The sequence below is a fragment of the Strix aluco genome, chromosome 6 (assembly GCF_031877795.1).
Source record: "Strix aluco isolate bStrAlu1 chromosome 6, bStrAlu1.hap1, whole genome shotgun sequence".
Taxonomy (NCBI): Eukaryota; Metazoa; Chordata; class Aves; order Strigiformes; family Strigidae; genus Strix; species Strix aluco.
The window spans coordinates 21,056,179-21,074,989 of record NC_133936.1 but is presented as its reverse complement, the minus strand read 5'-3'; the positions used below and the strand labels follow the sequence as shown (position 1 = coordinate 21,074,989).

General features: G+C 36.7%; 1 protein-coding gene across 9 annotated transcripts in view; it reads left to right on the top strand.

Moving 5' to 3' along the window:
- Positions 1 to 18,811, top strand: part of COBLL1 (cordon-bleu WH2 repeat protein like 1) — a 91,983-nt gene that overhangs the window by 48,126 nt on the left and 25,046 nt on the right. For 8 of the 9 annotated variants that reach the window (XM_074828983.1, XM_074828984.1, XM_074828982.1 and 5 more), the window contains exons 2-6: positions 1,411 to 1,590; positions 7,283 to 7,484; positions 8,419 to 8,647; positions 11,198 to 11,292; positions 11,417 to 11,656. In XM_074828983.1, the coding sequence (XP_074685084.1) occupies positions 1,499 to 1,590; positions 7,283 to 7,484; positions 8,419 to 8,647; positions 11,198 to 11,292; positions 11,417 to 11,656 (858 nt within the window). In that variant the 5' untranslated portion in view covers positions 1,411 to 1,498. Of the gene's footprint in view, positions 1 to 139; positions 178 to 1,410; positions 1,591 to 7,282; positions 7,485 to 8,418; positions 8,648 to 11,197; positions 11,293 to 11,416; positions 11,657 to 18,811 lie in introns of those variants that run through there. The other variant, XM_074828988.1, reaches the window with a different exon arrangement.

Genomic DNA, 18,811 nt, shown 5'->3' with positions numbered 1-18,811 from the left:
GTTTGGAGGTCTGTCAGTACTTCCGATTAGCTCTGAGAGCCTGTGAATAGTTAATTATTCAGCATGGAGTTCTGAAGTTCAAAACTCTAAGCGCTTTCAGGCACAGATCGGTCATGTGAAGTCTGGTTACACAGTCATCTTTTGCAATGCTGCTCTGGACCTTGTTTGCTCTTCATTGTGAGTGACTTTAAACTTTGCTTTTCTGAGAAAGATGTGTGTTTCTAATTGTTGTATGCTAGATCTTTTGTTTTAATTCTGTAGGACAATTATAGAAGTTATTTTTTTGGTTATGTTTAAACATTTAAACTTTGTTACAGCTCCAAAGTCTAAATTGCAGGCATATTTTTGGAACCTTTGTGTATTATGCTTGAAATGTATTTTAACTTTCTGTGAATGTGACTCCATTCAAGCTTTTTAAAATATTGTTTATAAGAAATTAAGAAGTTCTCATGAGGCAATGCGTCTCCACAGTGTCTTTGGGTTTTGTTTCTAATGGTGAAATTCCTAATAATAATATCTTTTCCTTGTGACAGTATCAGTGAATTGTGCAAAGTTATTTGAATAAAAGGGAATGCTAGACTGTATGTTGTAGGACATGAGAGTCCTACCTTCAGAATTACTGTAACATAAATATATTAAGAGGTGTAGAGAGTTTTCCTTTTGATACCATTTTGGATTTTTCTTTTTGAAGTGAAGCAAGTGAAACAGTGATCACTCTTTGCATTCAAGAGTACACTGGCTTGTTACTAAGATGGGAAAGGATAGCAAGAAAATAGGAAATCAGCATAGGTGAGGGGAAAATATGAAAGCGTATTGTGACTGAAATGTCAAGAAATATTGCAACACAGTATTGGTTATACTGCTATTTTATTACTGTATAGAATTAAATAGAGTAGAGCTGGTAGGATTTGTTTGAATTATGTTAATAATAATCAAAAGAAAAATTTGGGGAGGAAAAGTGTGATTATTCCCTTGCCTATCTCTCCTATATATGAAATATACTGTCATTGCAATTTGACTTCATACTGCATAGCACAGTGTTTCTGCTTATACTAATCCAGTAAATCTGTTTGGAGAACGCACAAATAGGGTCCTTTACTTAACCCAAGGGAGGAAAGAAAGTAATTAATTTACTTTTTAAAATATATATTAAAAAACCCTTTTTGTTTTGGGTTTGATGTTTATTGGGCTTTTTTTTTTATATGATACAGTTATCTTAGCCTGTTGTATCTTCTGTCACCACTGATCATATGTTTAAAATACTCTCTCATCCCTTCCTTACACCTATCACTTACACAGTCTGAATGAAAAGAATTAAGCATGGCTCATTCCTGTTCTGAGACTTGTTAGTTTGCCAGTATGGAATCGTATGTGTAAATACATACTTGACTTTTTATCCTTTTATTTCAGAAGAAAATCTAAAGCGCCGCCTCCTCCACCTGAGCCAAAACCCGTTGCTGTTTCTCCATTTGATGACACAGAATCAGCCAATCTCATCATGGAACAGAAAGAGATTGTAATCGATAAAGATATTGAACTGTCAGTGGTCTTGCCAGGAGATGTGATCAAGTATACTACAGTTAATGGGAGGTAAGTTACACAGAATTACATATTTGTTTAATTTTGTTTTCTTGTTCTAGTTTACTTCAGACTTCATCCAGGTTTTAATCACTCAGTAAAATACATGAGTTGGGTAAGCCTGAACATTGAGTGTGTCCAAAGAAGAGCAACGAAGCTGATGAAGGGTCCATAGAGCACAAGCCTTATGAGGAGCGGCTGAGGGAACTGGGGTTGTTTAACCTGAGAAAAGGAGGCTCTGGGGGAGACTTGATTGCTCTCTTACAGCTACCTGAAAGGAGGTTGCAGTGAGGTGGGTGTCAGTCTCTTTTCCCAAGTAACAAGAAACAGGCTGCCCAGGGAAGTGGCTGAGCCGCCATCCCTGGAGGTATTTAAAGATGTGTAGACATGGTGCTTGGGGATGTGGTTTAGTGGTGGACTTGGCGGTGTTGGGTTTATGGTTGGATTTGATGATCTTAAAAGTCTTTTCCAACCTAAATGATTCTGTAATTCTACTATGATTTTTGAGTAGGTGTGGAAACATACTTTATATATTTACCTACTTTTTGGGAAGATTGTTTTTTGAGATTCAGAAATTTGTATGGCACCTATCAGGACACATAGCCATACCTGTTGTTCTTTCTAGTCACTAGAAAAGTACTGTTTTGTATGAGTCACTGAATTCTTCCCACATGTTTTCCCTGTTAGCCTCAAAGATGAGTTCCGGCATCCTGTTTGGGTACAAAGTCATGTGTTCAGCACTTGCTCAGTGCTACTACCTGTAGACTACTAGCAGTCCTAAAAAAAAGTGTCATTACTTCAGACAAAATCTATAATGCTTCAAAGAAATAGTTTCTAGCTACAGCTTTGGATTTTTCTTTTTTAAACAAATACATTTTGCTTAAGCTAGTTTTAATTTGAAATGCATATTTCAGTCTGCTAATTGGTAGTATAGACTGTATGTATAACTCTCAAGTCACCTTTAGTTCAGAAAGACCTGGACATTGACTGGTGAGTTGAAATCATAAATACTGGGACTTAAAATGTTATATTAATTATCATAGCAGATCTACTAAGAAGTCTCCTATGCAAGGCCTTCTAGGATACCAGTTTGTTGCTTTCCTAAGCTGAGATAAACTATTTGTATATTGTGTTTGTATTAGTGTATTGCCAGTGTCTTTGCAACTGAAAGCAAGCAGGCTGATATAGTTATTTATTTATTCATTCATTTAAACCAGGTAATATAAATGTGTACTTACACCTACTTCACTTCTTAATGAGAGATAAAGTCTGGCTCAAGTCTGTTTGCACGCTTTGTCATTTGCTAGAGTTCATGAGGTCGTTGCTTAGACATCAAATACCAGCTTGTTCTCCAGAGCTGCAGTGGATGAACTTTTGTGGATTTCCACCCCACCCCCTGCCCTGACTCCATTTTCAGGATAACAAATCTGAGGTTATATTTGTCAGAAGAAATTTTCTGAAATAATTGGTGACTACTGTGATGCTTTATGGTGTTCTTGTTAGGATGTTTACAGCAAGGAATATTGCTGTCTGTAAATACGGTGCCTTCCTCTGTTTTTAAAATTTCTTAAAGGTGAGACTCCGTGTGTACACTGTCAGGCACTTCTTTCTTCTTTTCACTCCCTTTGTTCACACTCAGGAGTACCGTGTGCCCTCTATCTTGCTTTGTTCAGAGCAAAGTGCCAGAAAGGAATGTTGCATATATCTTCACTCAGTCAAATTACATTGTGTATAATTAGTCAGTGTTCAAGACAGGCCTCACAAGCTTAGGAAGCACACACATTTGCCAATCAGGTTTATTATCCCACAGTTACTGTGAGTTTTTTTCAGTCAAGATACTGTATGTGATTGATTTCATAAATGGCTCTCTTACAAATAAGAACCTGTATTAGCACTGCTAGACTCATTCAGAACGAAGGAAGATATTGTACAGGACCTGCAGTTCACTGAAACATGCCTCAAACTATCTGTTTTGTTTTTGCTCTGTCTTTATAGTCATATTTTGTGAACAAATAGGCAAAATCCCTCTAGAAATGATATAAACAGATAAATTGCTAATTTATCTCTTTCCTGTTCATAATCAGAGATGATTATGAGCTTCAAAGCTCCCAAGGAGATAATACCTTTTTAAATCTCATACTAGAAAAAGCAAAGCTGTGAGTTTGTACGGCCATGTACTCAAATGTCATAGTCCACTAGAAGAAACTTCTCTACTGTTCTCAGATGAAGTTGGGTCGGTTTGCTCCCTGCTTTAGCATAGTGGATAGCAAGAGCTATATAGAACAAAGGAAGATGTTATATAGATAAATATCCTGATTGAGTAGAAGTAGGCAGAAGAGGATCATAACAAAGTCCAAAAGGGATTTTATAGAAAATGATTACAAGAGAGAATAATTTTTGATCCTTGAGTTAATCTGTGGGCAACTATGGCAAAAAACCTGAGAGACTGAGAAAAGGAAGGAGGACTGAAGTAGGGTCATTCATCATTCTTAAACTTCAACCATGAGAGGATTCTCTATTTAAGCCCAGACTCCAATTTGTATTTTGTAGTAGTTGGGGATAGTGATTCAGAACGTTTGTTCGGAATGTGGCAGTGGCATTCACACTGTTCTATCACCAGGATTCCTGTGGGGGGGTCCAGGCCAACAGTTATTTAAAAACAAACAAACATAAACACCCAAAAAACATGGTAAGAGCAATGAGTAGGTAGGAATTGAAGGTACACTGTTCAGAGGAGGGGAATGAGTGAAGCTTCTTTCTTTCCTTTTTTTTTTAAAATGTTTGTCAGAGTGAAGTTTCTGAATCTTCTCCATTGGTTCGAATATTCTGCAGCCAAAGAAGAAAAGAACTATTTTATTCAGCAGCCTGATAATTTTAAGTTAGTTTTTATTGTCCCACAAGGAAGAAATGCAGAGTCTGAGAAAGTTTTCTCAAAATTGAATAATTGGTTTCAGTTGTATGCATCAGTAAATTAACTTAGAGATTTCAAGGACCAATATGATAGTGACATGCATTTTATTTGAAAATGGTGTATCAAACTAATAGTTTTGCAGGGTAGCATGTTTAAGGCTTCAGTTTCAGATGCCTTTCAGAGAGACCTTAGCTTTGCTGAATTTGTTTTCTTAGAGTCCTTTGTGAGTTTTCATTTGATCCATTCTTGAGTATTTTTGGTCATTAAGGTATTCTTAATAAACTGTTGGTTTACTCCGTATAGCTAGCTAGTGAATAACAGGCTTTGTTGTGTTGCCCTACTTTTCAAAACCTATTGTACTTACATTTGTTAGTAACAAATTCTGAGGGGGGGGGGGGGGGGGGGTTTTTTTGTTCTCCATGAAAACAAATGTCTTTTTCTCTTTAGAGAATAGGATTAGTAAATATTTTTGCAAGGAAGGCCATGAAACCATATGCTTAAGTAATGAGAGATCTGTATAAAGCCAAACTGCGTGTAGGTTTCTTTTTCTTTTTGATTCCATCCCTGTAGGAATACTTCTGGTGGTTACTGACAGAGTTTTGTTTGTTCAGTGGTGCTTACTGTGAGTCTCGTGATGGGAAGACCTTGTTCCTAAAGTCTGATCATGTAAGAATTTTAACTTTTTAAGTAGCAAGTTTCTAGCCCTCGTTTTTGCAGAGGTGTGTAGAAATTTGATGCATTTTTTTCATTTAAACACTTGATCCAGTATTTGAAGGATCAAATTAGACATCAAATACCAGCTTGTTCACCAGAGCTGCAGTGGATGAACTTTTGTGGATTTCCAAAAACCTTTCACTTTTGATTGCAAACGTAATGGGAGAATGACATGATTTGTGTTTGCAGCTCTTTTATTATTAGGGTGAGATGGATGTACTTGTTCTATTATGGGTTAGAAGTACAATAAATAGAGTCATTCCTTCTTTCTTCTAATCAGAGCAGGTTGTGATATAGGCGAGAGAAGAATTGAAATAAACTCTGGTTTAGCTATGTGAAAAGGGAGGAACAGTTATTTTTCTGCAGTGCCAGTGCATTTCTCATGGTATTCCTCAGGCTGATACATATCATATAGATGAAGGCCCGGGCGTATATTACGTTCTTCTATACCTCTTCAGACCATCTGATAGCTGCTTTTTGACACCTTGGAGCATCATTTCTTTATGTTTTTTTGGTTTTATTGTTCCTCCTGCCTTTGTCTCCTGAGGCAAGAATTCTTCTGCAACTTAAGCAGGCAGAAACTTTCCTCTGGGGAAAAAAGGTAGTAACAAGTCTGCAGTAACTATATCTGTCAGCTTTCAAACTGTTTCTATATCCTGGAACTGCAGCATGTGCACCAGAGAGTCCAGCCCTGCTTCTAGAAATCAGAAGACAGTTTGCTTAAAGAACACTCATTCTTTAAGACCAAGTGAAAACAGGAATGTTATTCTAAGGTTAATTAAAGGGGGGGGGGGGAACCCCAGTGTTCACAGTAATTTTTAACATTGAGTCATTCTTTTTAGAGAACCATATCATATGAAAAGTCTGTTTTAACTTCCTACTTAATAAATGTATTGATGTTCTTTATATTATCTAGAATTCTGCTTAGCTTGACAGCTCTTTGTAGAAGCCATCTATTTCTATATTTGTCTATGCTACCAGAATACTTGCATCTGTTATGAGGTTACATCTAGAATTTGAGATTTCGGGTAAATCTATACTAGCCAAACCCTGTATTAATTTTCTCTTAAGACATTTCAGTGTTGTTTTTCAACATAGCATTTGATTGCTTCACAGACTTTTAAATTATTTCCATAATATCCTTGTGAGACAGAGCAGGTGGTAGATTTCCCTGTTTGTAGATGTAACTGAGAGATGCAGAGGATGTCAAAATGAAATGCTCCTTACAGATGGTTACCCAACTCTAAAAATTATTGAGGAATGACTAGTTTCAGTGACCTGATAGTACTATAACCTTCAGTTGGTGTAACAGGCAAAGTTAGAATACTCCTTACCTTTGGTCTATTTAAACTTCTGTGACACTTCTGTTTAAAGTACAGCTTTAATAAATTTATTCCAGTAGCAACTGGGAATGTTCAGCCTATCTTAATACGCTGTTATGCATATTCTTCACTGAGCACTGAGAGAACAAGGACATACAGTTAGTGACTACATATGAAAAATTTCTCAAGAAATTGCATTCAACTGTTGTCATTTAGCGCCTTTCCCTCTGTCTGTATTAAACACCTGGCTTCATTTTGGGATCCCTAATGCAAGACCTCCTTAAGAGGTGAGTTCCTCAAACTTCATTTCTCCTGCTTCCTCCAAATGGCTCATGCTCAGAATTTCTGAAAATAAAGTGCTCTAACTTCAGAATGAATATAAACATTTCAAGTTTTGGAAGGAAATTGTTCTTAATGAATAGCAGGGCATTGATCACCACTGCTACAGTTCCCATTAAATGTCAAATGAGGTGGCTAATCCACATTTCCCTGCTGACCTCAGGAAAAGCATTACTTCACACAAGCAAAATTTTTTCTCTTTGCTCAAGCATTTGGCATACTTTTGTGCAAGCTGGTTTAATTTTCTTTTTAGTTTTTTGCGTTTGGCTTTTTTTTTTATGTTGAAGATATTTAAAGTTGGTGCCTGGTGGTAATTATTGAGTCATGGAAGGGACTTGGGTTAAATGCTTAGCAGCACGATTTGTTTATAGCCTGCTTAATTGTCATCTGTTGTGACAGTTCCATTTGTCTTTTACAGGAAGCCTATGATGGACTTGCTGATCTTTCTCTGTGCACAGTATCATTTAAATCCATCAAGTTATACTATAGAGTTGGTATCGGCAGAAAATAGTCAGATTAAATTCAAACCCAACACACCAGTAGGAATGCTTGAAGTGGAAAAGGTGATTGTAAAGCCAAAACAAATGGATAAGAAGAAACCTGCTCCAGTTATACCAGAGGTGAGAACTAAAATTAAAGTGTATTGAGAAATTAAAATCAGTGTTGTATTCAACAAGTTGAGCTGGTAGCTCAGCCTTTCCTTTCAGCTTTTCCTGTTGTCTGTCATCCTGTCACCATGGACCCCTGTGAAATGCTTGGCTCCATGTTCTTGTTAACATCCTCTTAGGTAAAATATATCTCAATTTGTTGTGGTAAGCATCTTTGCTGCCAAAAGAAGGAAACATTACTGTAGTATTTGAAATCCCATGCCTTACTGTCCATTTGACAAATTCTGCACATGAAGTGTGGCTGAATACAGCCTTCCACAAACTGAAAGTCAACAACTTGTACCATCTGTCACGCTGTGATATATATGCCCTTCTGATTGTATGTTCATTTTCCTTTAATACAGACTGTACTTTTTTATTGTTACTCAGCTTTTTTTATATACCCTTAAGAAGGCAGAAGCTTTTAGAAGTACTACAGCAACTTCTGGGTGTAGCCTAAATATTCCCTTCAGTCTTTGTCCTTCTGTTGTGTAGAAGAATTCTGGGTTTTAATTTATCTAAAGCACTTACACAGGGCCAAGGGAGTCCTTTTGCTGCACTTTTACCTTTGTCCTGCATGCGTGCATGCACACATGCACTCATGGCTTGCTGGCTGACTTCTAGGGTTACCTGATACAATTTAGCAGGGCATCTCACTCCAGGCATGTGCCCTGTTGGACAGGCAAATGACAGATACTGAAGGAGGAGCAGAGTGTTTCATGTGTCCTTTTCTTGAGTAGAAGGGAATTGCAAAATTGTTATTAGTTTCTCTTGTAATATTTCTGAATCTATAACACTGGTGAAGTTGTCCATAAGTGGAGTTCCTGTGATTACTGTAAGGCTGTTATACAAATGCCAGTTGTCTCAGAATTTGTGCTGGTATTTATTGGAATTTTCTTCTCCTTAGCAAACAGTAAGGGTAGTGATAAACTACAAGAAGACACAGAAGACAGTAGTAAGAGTTAGTCCACATTCACCCCTTCAAGAACACATACCAATTATCTGTAGTAAATGTGAGTTTGATCCTTCACACACCCTGCTGTTGAAGAATTACCAGTCTCAAGAACCCCTTGATGTGACAAAATCTCTTAATGACCTTGGACTAAGAGAATTATATGCCATGGATATCAGTCGAGGTAAGATAGCTTTTGTAAATTGCAGTTATAGAAAAGATAATTACTTAGTATTTCAATAATGTATACATTTTGTTGGGGTTTTTTACTTACGAAGAAAGTAATTTCTAGTAATTTAGTATGTATTTCATTAGTCTTCCGCAAAACTGTAACTGGGACAAGTTTACCTGTACTTATGTTTGAGAAGTGTTATATGAAACTTTTGTTTTCTAACAAAATGTTAGGTAGTGGCAAAGGTGACTAAGCACAAATCATCACTTAAAAGCAACTCCTTCCTCTCCTTCCCCTACCCCAAAAAGACCGACACCACTGTATTTCCCTTAGCTCATAGAAAAGACATAGGATCATGATGAGCTGAAAAAAATGGAAACATTAGAGAAATTTAGTTTTGCCTTTGAATTATTTAAAATTTTTTAAGTGTTAGAACATTCTGGTGATATATATTTCTGAGTGCTGTTAGCTAATTTTCCAGATTGTGGAGGAATAATAATTCTTGTTTTAACTGTAGTCCAACAGGGGAACAATGAACTTAGTTCCTTATATTTGTACGGACATTCCTATGCCTGGTTTTAACTTTAGCTGTAACCTCTCTTTTTCAGGAAGGGTTTATTGTACTGTGATTAAAAATTCTATACAAGTTTCAAACTTTTGTCACGGGAAATTTTACTTCAATATGGAGTGCAGTAATATTGGCTCACTCCTGTTCTATTTGCTTGTTTTCCTTTCTGCTCTAAAACTTGGGGGTTTTTGTTGGGTTTATTGTTTGTGTCTTTTTTCCCCCCTTCTACCTAAATATGGTAACCTTATCGTTTGGTGATTACAGTTTCAAGAGTTCTCTCAATTACTTCCCAAAGGCCAGTTATTTTGAACAACAGGAGAATGACAGATATAAAAAATATATCCTTTTCCCATGGAGAAAGCAAAAATGAAATATCTTTGTTTTCCACACTGGAAACCAATACCTGGACTGCATGTGCCCATAGTGCATTGTCTTGTTTGTTGTCTGGCTTTTGCACAGTATGACGTGTGCTTCATTTGATTCAACAGCCAAAAGTCCTTAGGAGAGAATACAAGGGCGTATATGCTTTCTACATGGCAGTGCGCTGCTAGGAAATTTAGATATACTTCAGTTCTCTTGATACATAGTAGTTCAGCATTTCAATTTTGCTGACAACTTTAAAGCTCTGAATTTTCAGCTTTCTTTATGAAAGTAAATGATGAGGTATACCTTTTACGTAATAGATTTTAAATTAAAGTTTTATTCAGTTTATATTTTAATTTTACGCCCTTTGTTTTCCAAGTTTGGACCACCTGACAATTCAAAACTTACAGAGCAAACTATTCTGTATACTGATTTTCCTCTTTCCTTCAGAAACATGTGGAGCCTCTCTTCTTATTTACAAGATTCCAGTCTGTGTTGCTGTCTTCAGGCTCGAGTTCTTAGATGACTTATAGCGTTAGGTAGTAAAAATACACATCCTTTTGCTTCAGGAAAGTACCTGGTTACTTTTTCCTAATGTTGAAGATTCAGCTTGGATTTCTGTGGTTGTAACTTATAACTGCATCCTCAATTCGGATTCACATTTTCTGTCTTTGTTTTTGTCCTTCTGTAGCCACATCACCAGTTGATTTAAATTTACAGTATTTGCAAGGTACGATTTACTGAAATAGGCAGTGGAACCGTAGCACTTACATGACATTACCATCCGCTCCTATTTATAACCACTGCTTGACTGTGACATGAGAAATTATCTCTGTCCTATTATAAATGCATATTTAAAAAGACAATACAGAAGTGGATATACCCAGCTATATATATAAAGTATGTCTGTATAGTTTTACCCTAGATCTATTGATTAAATTTTACAACCATATTTATATTGATACTTGTACCAAGAGCCCATAGTGGCCTTGCTGATTTCTGTCGCTCATTGCATTTGCATTCAGTGGGATTTCTTTAATTTTTACTAGATTTAACTTTCTTAAAAAGAGACAACCTTAAGATTTACAGATCATCTGAATGAATAAGCCAGTGTAAGGAGGATAAATTCTACAAGATACCAGAATGGACTTGACTATCTTTACTATGACTGCCATGTAGTTACATGTGCAGCACCTATCAGGTGTTTCAGTGATCCTTCTTCATAATCATACCATGTGCAGGCTTGTGCCTGACTTGGCCCACTTCACACTTTGCCATGAATTTAAACTGTTAGGAATTGAGAGCTGGAGAGGCTGATGCTCTTTTTCCCCTTTACAGCCTTTGTGTAGGAACCAAAACGTATGACAAGTGGAATGGGCTGGATTAAGTGCTAGGGGTATTAATAACAGCTGAAACTCATCTATTCAGTGTTCTAAGAAAGTCAGGAAGAACATAGATGGTAGGAAACCTGTTCATTCTCCAGTATTTAGAAAACACTGTTAATACAGGGGATTTATGATGTGTTTTGTATATCCTTCCAGGAGTCTTATGACATATAATGAAACAGTAAGAATGCAGGAGAAATAATCTCTGCAATAAATAACATCTGGAACTATTGTTTTCTGTCTTAGACTCCTACCAATCTGAAAGCTTAGATGTTCTGAAGGAGAAAGAAAACAAAGGATTTTTCAGCTTTTTTCAACGAAGCAAGAAGAAAAGGGAACAAGTAAGGTGTAACTTTGTATAAGCAAAACATCTAGAAACATATTCGTGTTGAGCAATCAGTATTGTCAGTTGTTTTCCAGAAAGTATAAGTAACCTGGATTTTTTCCTTCCTCCTACACCCCAAGGCTGCCAGTGCCCCAGCAACTCCATTGATGGGTAAGCCAAGGCCAACATTTATCGCGAGATCTAACACTGTTAGCAAGCAATACGATTCAAACACTCTGCCATCTGAAATGCCGAAGAAACGGAGAGCTCCTTTGCCACCTATGCCAAATTCTAAGAGTGCTCCTCAGGAACTTGCACAAGCCCAAGTCAGACCGGCATCTGATATGGTGAAATCTAACAGCTTTGATAGGAATGAACAGGTTAGTTACATTTGCTTCACTTCTCTTAAGAAGTTTAGACACAATAATCCCGATAACCCTGTTAGTAGCTGCTGAGGCTTGAAATAAATGGGAAATAAAAGTGTAGTGCTAGCTTTTAAAAATTGTAGTTTGAAAATAACCACAGAAATTAAAAGATGTGTTCCTTTTAAACTTTATATTCTGTGTGCAAAGTAGCTGCTGTATTTTGTAAATGTAAAATCAACTTCCTGTATGAGTTGCTAGTGTGAGCACCTTTTTGTTCTTCTGGATGAATAGTTTATATATTTAAATATGAGAACATTGTCTCACTTTATCATATCTGGTAATTGATGTTCTGATATTTCCAGTAATTTTTAATGTTTTTAGTTACATGTGATAGCAAGTAGTTTATTCTTTATATTACATTACTAGAGAAAGGTGGAAATCTCGGGGAGTAGCCATAACATTCTTGTGTTCCCAGCAAGTTGAAGGAAGGTTTTTATTTTAATCAAATAGGGATGTATTTAATTGAAGCTGAGGTGTGGATACATATTTAAGTAACCTATATATCCCATGCAATGCAGAAATTCTGCCTACAGAATTTGGGAGAACTGATGTATTAAGTGTTATCCTGGTATTGCACATATTGTCAGTTGTGAATTCCAATTAAAGATCAAGGCTAAAATTGTCATTATAATTTTTTTTTAATTTCATACTTTGCTTTGAATGTAGTATCTAAAGGTGGTCTTTAATAAATGAGGTTATTGGCATGCTAGAAAAATAGTGTAGAACTAAATGAAATACAAGTCTGAGGGATTAATTTTCTGTTAGACTCAGACAAGAGATTTCAAACTGTGACTTCCTTTATCTTTATGCAATGATTTAGTCTTTCATTGATGCACAGAACCACAAGAGAGCACTGTTCAACAGAAGTTCTGAATTTGTGTATTGTGTCCTGCTGAGAAGCTTTATCATTTGAAGAAGACAAAGGTTTCTTTGTGTATTTTAATAAAAGGAACTGGGGGGTGTGTGTGTGTGCGCGCAAAATCAAGGTTTGTTTTTTACCTCATTGTGTTTGTCTTTGAATTTTTTTGAAAATACTTTATTAATGTTAACATGCTTTAAATGATTAATAGCATGTTATATCTAACAGTAATGTATGACTGCTAGGCTAGGATCTGTCACTCAACAAAATTGCTTAAGTTTATTATTTTGTACTGACATTTCTTATTCATCTAAAGTGATTTGACAGAAGTTGAATAACTCACAAAGAAAGGACAGAAGTCCAGATTAAGTTATATTTTTGTGTGTATTTTCTATTTTGTACTACTTTGTGCAGCTTCCTTAGAACTTAGAAGCTTTTGGCATGTGTCTTTTAAGATGACTTCTGTTTCGTTCTGATTTGATTGCATGGTGATTTATCAGATAATACAGAGCTTGGAATTTAAATGTGGGCAAATATTTGCTCTGTGCTTTGAATTTTATTAATTCATGTAAAATATTTTCTCTTTTTAGTATCTACTTTTCAATAAATATCTAATGAATGAATTTGGACTGCATAGTACATATTGCTCAACTTAATCAGGGAACTCTTAGGAGGGATCCTATGAGAGACTTTTGCGGAGGATAAAGCTGCTCCTTGGAAGAGTGTTGAGATATTTTCAGGGACAGCATTCCTTCAGCACAGGAGTGGTCCATTCCCCTAAGTGGGAAAAGGAGTAGGCATAAAAATAAACAGTCTCATTTAAATGTGCTACTGAGAGAGCTCAAGTGCAAAAATAAGCATGTGAGGGATGGAAAGGGAACAGAGCAATTCCCCAAAAGAAATACAGAGGTACTTCTTGGACATGCAGAGATGCAGTTAGGAATGCAAAGGCAAACCTGGAGCTCAAAGCGGCAGGAGATGTCAAGAATAGTAAGAAAGGCTTTTATAAGTTAGTGGCAAGCAGAAGTTCTGGGATGAAGTCATCTACCTTTATTTTAGCAAGGTGTTTGTCACAGTCTGCCACAACATTTTTTGTTGATAAAGTAAGGTATGGACTAGACAGGTGAACCACAAGATAGGACAGAAACTGGATGAACAGATCAAATGGTGCAGGTTAATGACTCAAAGTCAGACTGGTTATCAGATGGAGTTCGTGATGAATTGGTAGTATGGCAAATACTGTTGAATATCTTTATAAACAACCTAGATGATGGAATTTAATGCACCCTCAACAAACTTGAAGTTGACACAAAACTGGGTGGAGAGGCAGGTACACCGGAAGAGCTACTGTTTGAGGAGACAATGACAGGCTGAAACTGCATGAAGATTAAAAAAGATGCATGTGAAATTCTCTATCTGGAATGGAGTAATTCCAAGCACTAGTACAGGCTGGGGTCTGGCTATGTGATCCACCTTGAATCCAGTGTACTCAAGACTTTTTAAGCCACACGTGTACTGCTATGTCCAGATTTGGTTCCTGTAGTTCAAGGCAGAGATTAAAAACAGGCAAGAGTCCAGTGGAAGGCCACTATGATGTTTAAAGTTTGGAGAACATAAATGTCCTAGTGAAAATAAGGCTCAGATTGGATCTAATTGGTTTCTTCTGATACCTAGAAGGTGTTGCAGGGAAAGTAGAGGAATATTCTTCACAAGGATGCATGGTGACAGGATGATGACTAGTGGGCACTAGTTACTTCACAGGAAATTCAGATTTCATTAGATACAAGAATAAAAGTCATCACTGTGAGAACAACTGAACATTGGAATAGGTTGCTCAAGAGAAGTGGTAGAAGTTCCCTCAGCAGAAATATTAAAGACATGCCTTGACAGGCTCATGCAGTAACCTAGTCTAAGACCTTGTATTCAACAGAAGGTTGGATCAAATGATCTCCAAAGGTCCCTTCCAACCAATACTCTTCTATTTCACATGGATGAATCAGATTCTTGATTTTTTCAAAACTGTATGCACATAATTAGAAGAACAGAAAAAAATATAATAGGGCTCCATCACTAACAGAAAACAACAAATACTTGGTTTTGCTGTGAGATCAAGCACTACTTGAGTAATGCCAGCAGGGGGAAGATTTGGAAGCTTGTTTCTCAGAGCTTCCACTGAATTCTCTAAAATAAACAAAAAGGTATCTCTAGCTATTGAGACTTCTAGTTTCACTTAACTGTAAAATAAGGGACAGTTCCCTTAAAAACATAAGGTGTTACACGAAGGACAACATAAAATAATGTTCTTTAAGTAAAAATGTCATTTACAGGATTTGCAACTTTATAAATTAAATTTGTCACTATTTAAATACATAGTAAGAATCAGTCATTATTCCAAGAATTGACATCCTAAATAGGGAATTTGAAATGAAATGTATAAACATTGTAGAATAAAGTCAGTTTTTTTGCTTGCACAACATTTTTTCATCTGTATCATGTGCATTAATGTTTTCTCAACTCAAAGTGACCAATTTATACTTGTTTAATCAAAGTCAGCTCTCTGTAATGAGGCAAGTACAATGGTCACACTAGACCACAATTACGTCATTGTAAACAATATAAGAATTTGGTGTCTCATATTCCCCACTGTTGAAAAAAATGCATTCTGCTGGTAGGATTTAAAGTCTCTTTCAGGTTGCTCACCAGGCCGATCGGTGTGTTTGCTGGGCTATTTAGTATGTCTGGGAGTTTCACTGTTATTGCAGTGTCCCATTAAGTTAATTTACAAAACTTAGATATACGTTTTTTTTCTTAAGAGTTACTTTTTATCTGCTTTTGCCTTACAAGAAGTGTTTCCTTGCAAATCATTGCTTTCAAGAATGCCTAAGTTCTGAAGCCTGCCCTTCAGTTTATTTGGCAGACTGGATACATACTTTTTCTTCTATGGACCAGGATGACCTTCTGCATGTGCCTTATTATGGACAAATCTCTTTTGTAACATCCACAAGGAAGACAAAGTGAAATGTCAGTTTTGCCTGGATAAACTGTTTGCCTGGTTTGGATAGAAACATGCCAAAGTAGTAACATCAGACAATAGTGAAATGAGCCAACTTTAAGGGAACAGAGTTCTCACTGTTGTCTTTCTTCAAATTCACAATGTATTGTCGTCCAGTTTCTCACAGTATGAAAAAGAGTTTTAATGTTTACCTCCTACAGCTTCTCCACTTCTTTTTCTCTGAAAGAGAAACTGCTTTCTCTTTATATGAGCAGTTACTTTGTGGCACAAAGCTTGGAATTTTTTCTGCCTCAATTTCAGAGCGATTATAGAATTAGTTTTTGGAGAGATGTACCTGTTTTTCAGGGAGAGATTAGTATGGTGGGTGTAAGGGTGGCTTTTACAAGTTATTACGTAGCCTGAGACTCAGAAGATGACTAGTAAGCTTAAATGGTTAATGTTTGTCCATCAAATATCTGTGTGAAATCAGATTGGAAATGAGCATGTTAGTCTCCAATATTGAAATCCCTCACTTGTTTCTAATTTTGGGCAAGATGGCTCTTGCCAGAAGTATGTTTAGAACTAGCAAGTTTAAATACACTTGCAAGTAGAGAGGATTCTCAAGGGGTTTTGCGCAGTGCTGTTGTTTAATGCAGTATGTGTGTCTTCACAGTTTTCATAAAAGCGGATGCAATTTTCTAGTAATAACGCTTCTTGAAAGGAAAATTTATTTTAAAAGAAAAGCATTTGATGATGTCCAAAATGCTATTGCTAATTTTCTTCCTAATGCTTTATTTATAAAAACTAGACTGTCATATCTTCATTTTATCCCCTGAATGTTTGTCTCCTTACACTGTTTTCAGTTATTGTAAAGGAGCATACGTAAACTATGCTTGAGTAGGAACAATTAAGTGAAGATTTTTAGTCAAAATGTTTACAGTTTTAAATGATGGATAGAACTCAGCTGTAGAAATATAGCTTGCTTGTATTTATACAACCCTAACTCCTAAAGAAGTTGAAATCTCCAGTCTACCCCTTAGAAAAGAAAGGGAAGGAGAAGATGGGAGAATGGGGGAAAGGTGGGAATCAACTAAACCATAAAGTATTTCTGAAAAGCTTTATTAGCCACTGTCACAGAACAGCTTAGTTTAGATTTCTGGGAGGGATGAGTTGCATGCTTAACAAATTACACCAGAGGCTCAGTTGCTTGAAACTTGGTGGTCAGCCCTTTAAAGGAGAAAGTTGGTCAATGATGCAGCGAGCACTATGAACATCAGGGAGGTCTTGACTAGAGCCGGGGTTACCTGGGAGAAGACAATGCTCAGGACTACCTGTTTGCTCCTACTGAAATTTGCATGAAGGTGATTTGATATCATTCTGATATGATTCAGAATTGGTGGTGAACATTGCATGCATCCACTTTTCAGTATACCAAATGCATAACCTTGTCCCCTTGCTATATTTACTTCTGTACTGGCAAGTGTGTAGATAAATCGTAGGAGAGAATAGTAGTATCAGGTGTTTGAACAGAATAACACCAGCTGAGTTTCTCCAAATATATTCTCTATGTCCTTTCTTTCCAGTAGGTCAGAGGTAAGTTACTTCCTGTGTAGTACTTTGGCTAAGTTTTGGGAAGCTTAAGTCATGTAATAGAAATTGAGTGCATTAATCATTGCAAGAGCAAATATATTTTTTTTCCTGTTACTCCCTGGACATACATTTGCCTGCATACTTGTACAAAGGGAAGAAGGAAATACTAGCAATGTGACTAGCAATGTGCTTTGATATCCCAGTTGCCTGTGTATCTTCTGTTAAACCTACGTATCTGTGGAGCAAAAGAAGTAGGTACTGGTGCTATGACAATATGTATATAGTGCCCCTTGGTGTGAGGTATGCTTTCCAGCACACTGAAATGCACCACTGCCACTACATTCTCCCAGTATTTTTTTTCCTTCTATTCAAGCTGCAAAATTACTGTGGCTTAATTACCTTTCCTTTGTTTTTTGAAATGATAAGAAAGGCCAGGCGCAGTGTCTGCCACTGTTTACAGAGGCTGGAACTTGGGAAGCACTGGTCTCTACAAGTGTCTGATTGGGGTGGTGTGGAATTTGGTGCCAAATTTGTCCATACCCATTTGAGGTTAAAAAACTTCATATCCATCCTTGTTTGTTCCAGGAGGAGGAGGGTGTACAGTGTTAACAGTGGAACTCCTGCATATGTTGTGGAAGTTACGACAGAGCTCACTGGTGTTTCTGCACAAGCACGGTTAATCACCTTAGTGATTCTAACATGAATTTTAATTTAAGTGTAACTGATCAAGCACTGGCTGTCATTGGCAGTTGGTATGACACATGAACACCCAGATGTATATTCCAAAACTTTGTCAGATAATGTCTTAATAATATTATTTTAATTTTTTTCCATCTGTTTAAAGTACTATTTTCATATTACAGCCTTGGTTAGGATTTGAAAGCTCTTAATATTCATATGTTGAATAATTCCTGAGAAAATCTGTTCAACACTTGAACCTTAACTGGAACATTTAGTACTTTCTCAAAATCTCTCTTTGCAAATCATTTGTTTCTTTGGATGCAAAGGGCAGTAGAAAGGCTTATAAAAATCTTCTAGTAGCATTTGTGCTCTTATGCTGAGAACATTATTTCCCCCCTACACACATACTCTTTCTGTGCAGGAGGGAACTCTGGTGACATCTGTTTAGCTGAGCGAGTATGCGCAGAACTCTGCCAGCCAAGTCAGCTGAGGGAGCCTGTGCGAAGCAGATGAGGGTGCAGACCTTTGAACAGAGAAACAGTGTCTTTGTGCAGAACAGAATGGCTGCAGCTTGGAGAGCAGCTACTGAAGAGGAGAAAAATAGAACTGCCCAACACCAAGGAGGAAAATGAATTAACGATAAAAAAACCCCTCATTTGGAGAAATAATATTATTTGACATTCGCTCCTGCATAGATTCAGATGCTGAATACTATTAATTTCGGGGGTTTTCGTAGAACTATTTGGAAACTGTGAATGAGGAACTGTAAAAGTGTAAAGGGATTTTTGTTGTCTGATGTTTTAATCTAGAAACTGACTTGTTTAAAAACCATTCAAGCATGCAAGTATTTTTAATTAGGAGTTGAATGCTATGACCGTATCCTCTGCTCTTCTTAAAAGAACACTTCACTTTGTGCTTTGTTTTTTCTCCTTAAAACCCTGAGTGCTGCTTTGCTGTAAAAGGTTTGACTTCCTTGTTTTGACATTAA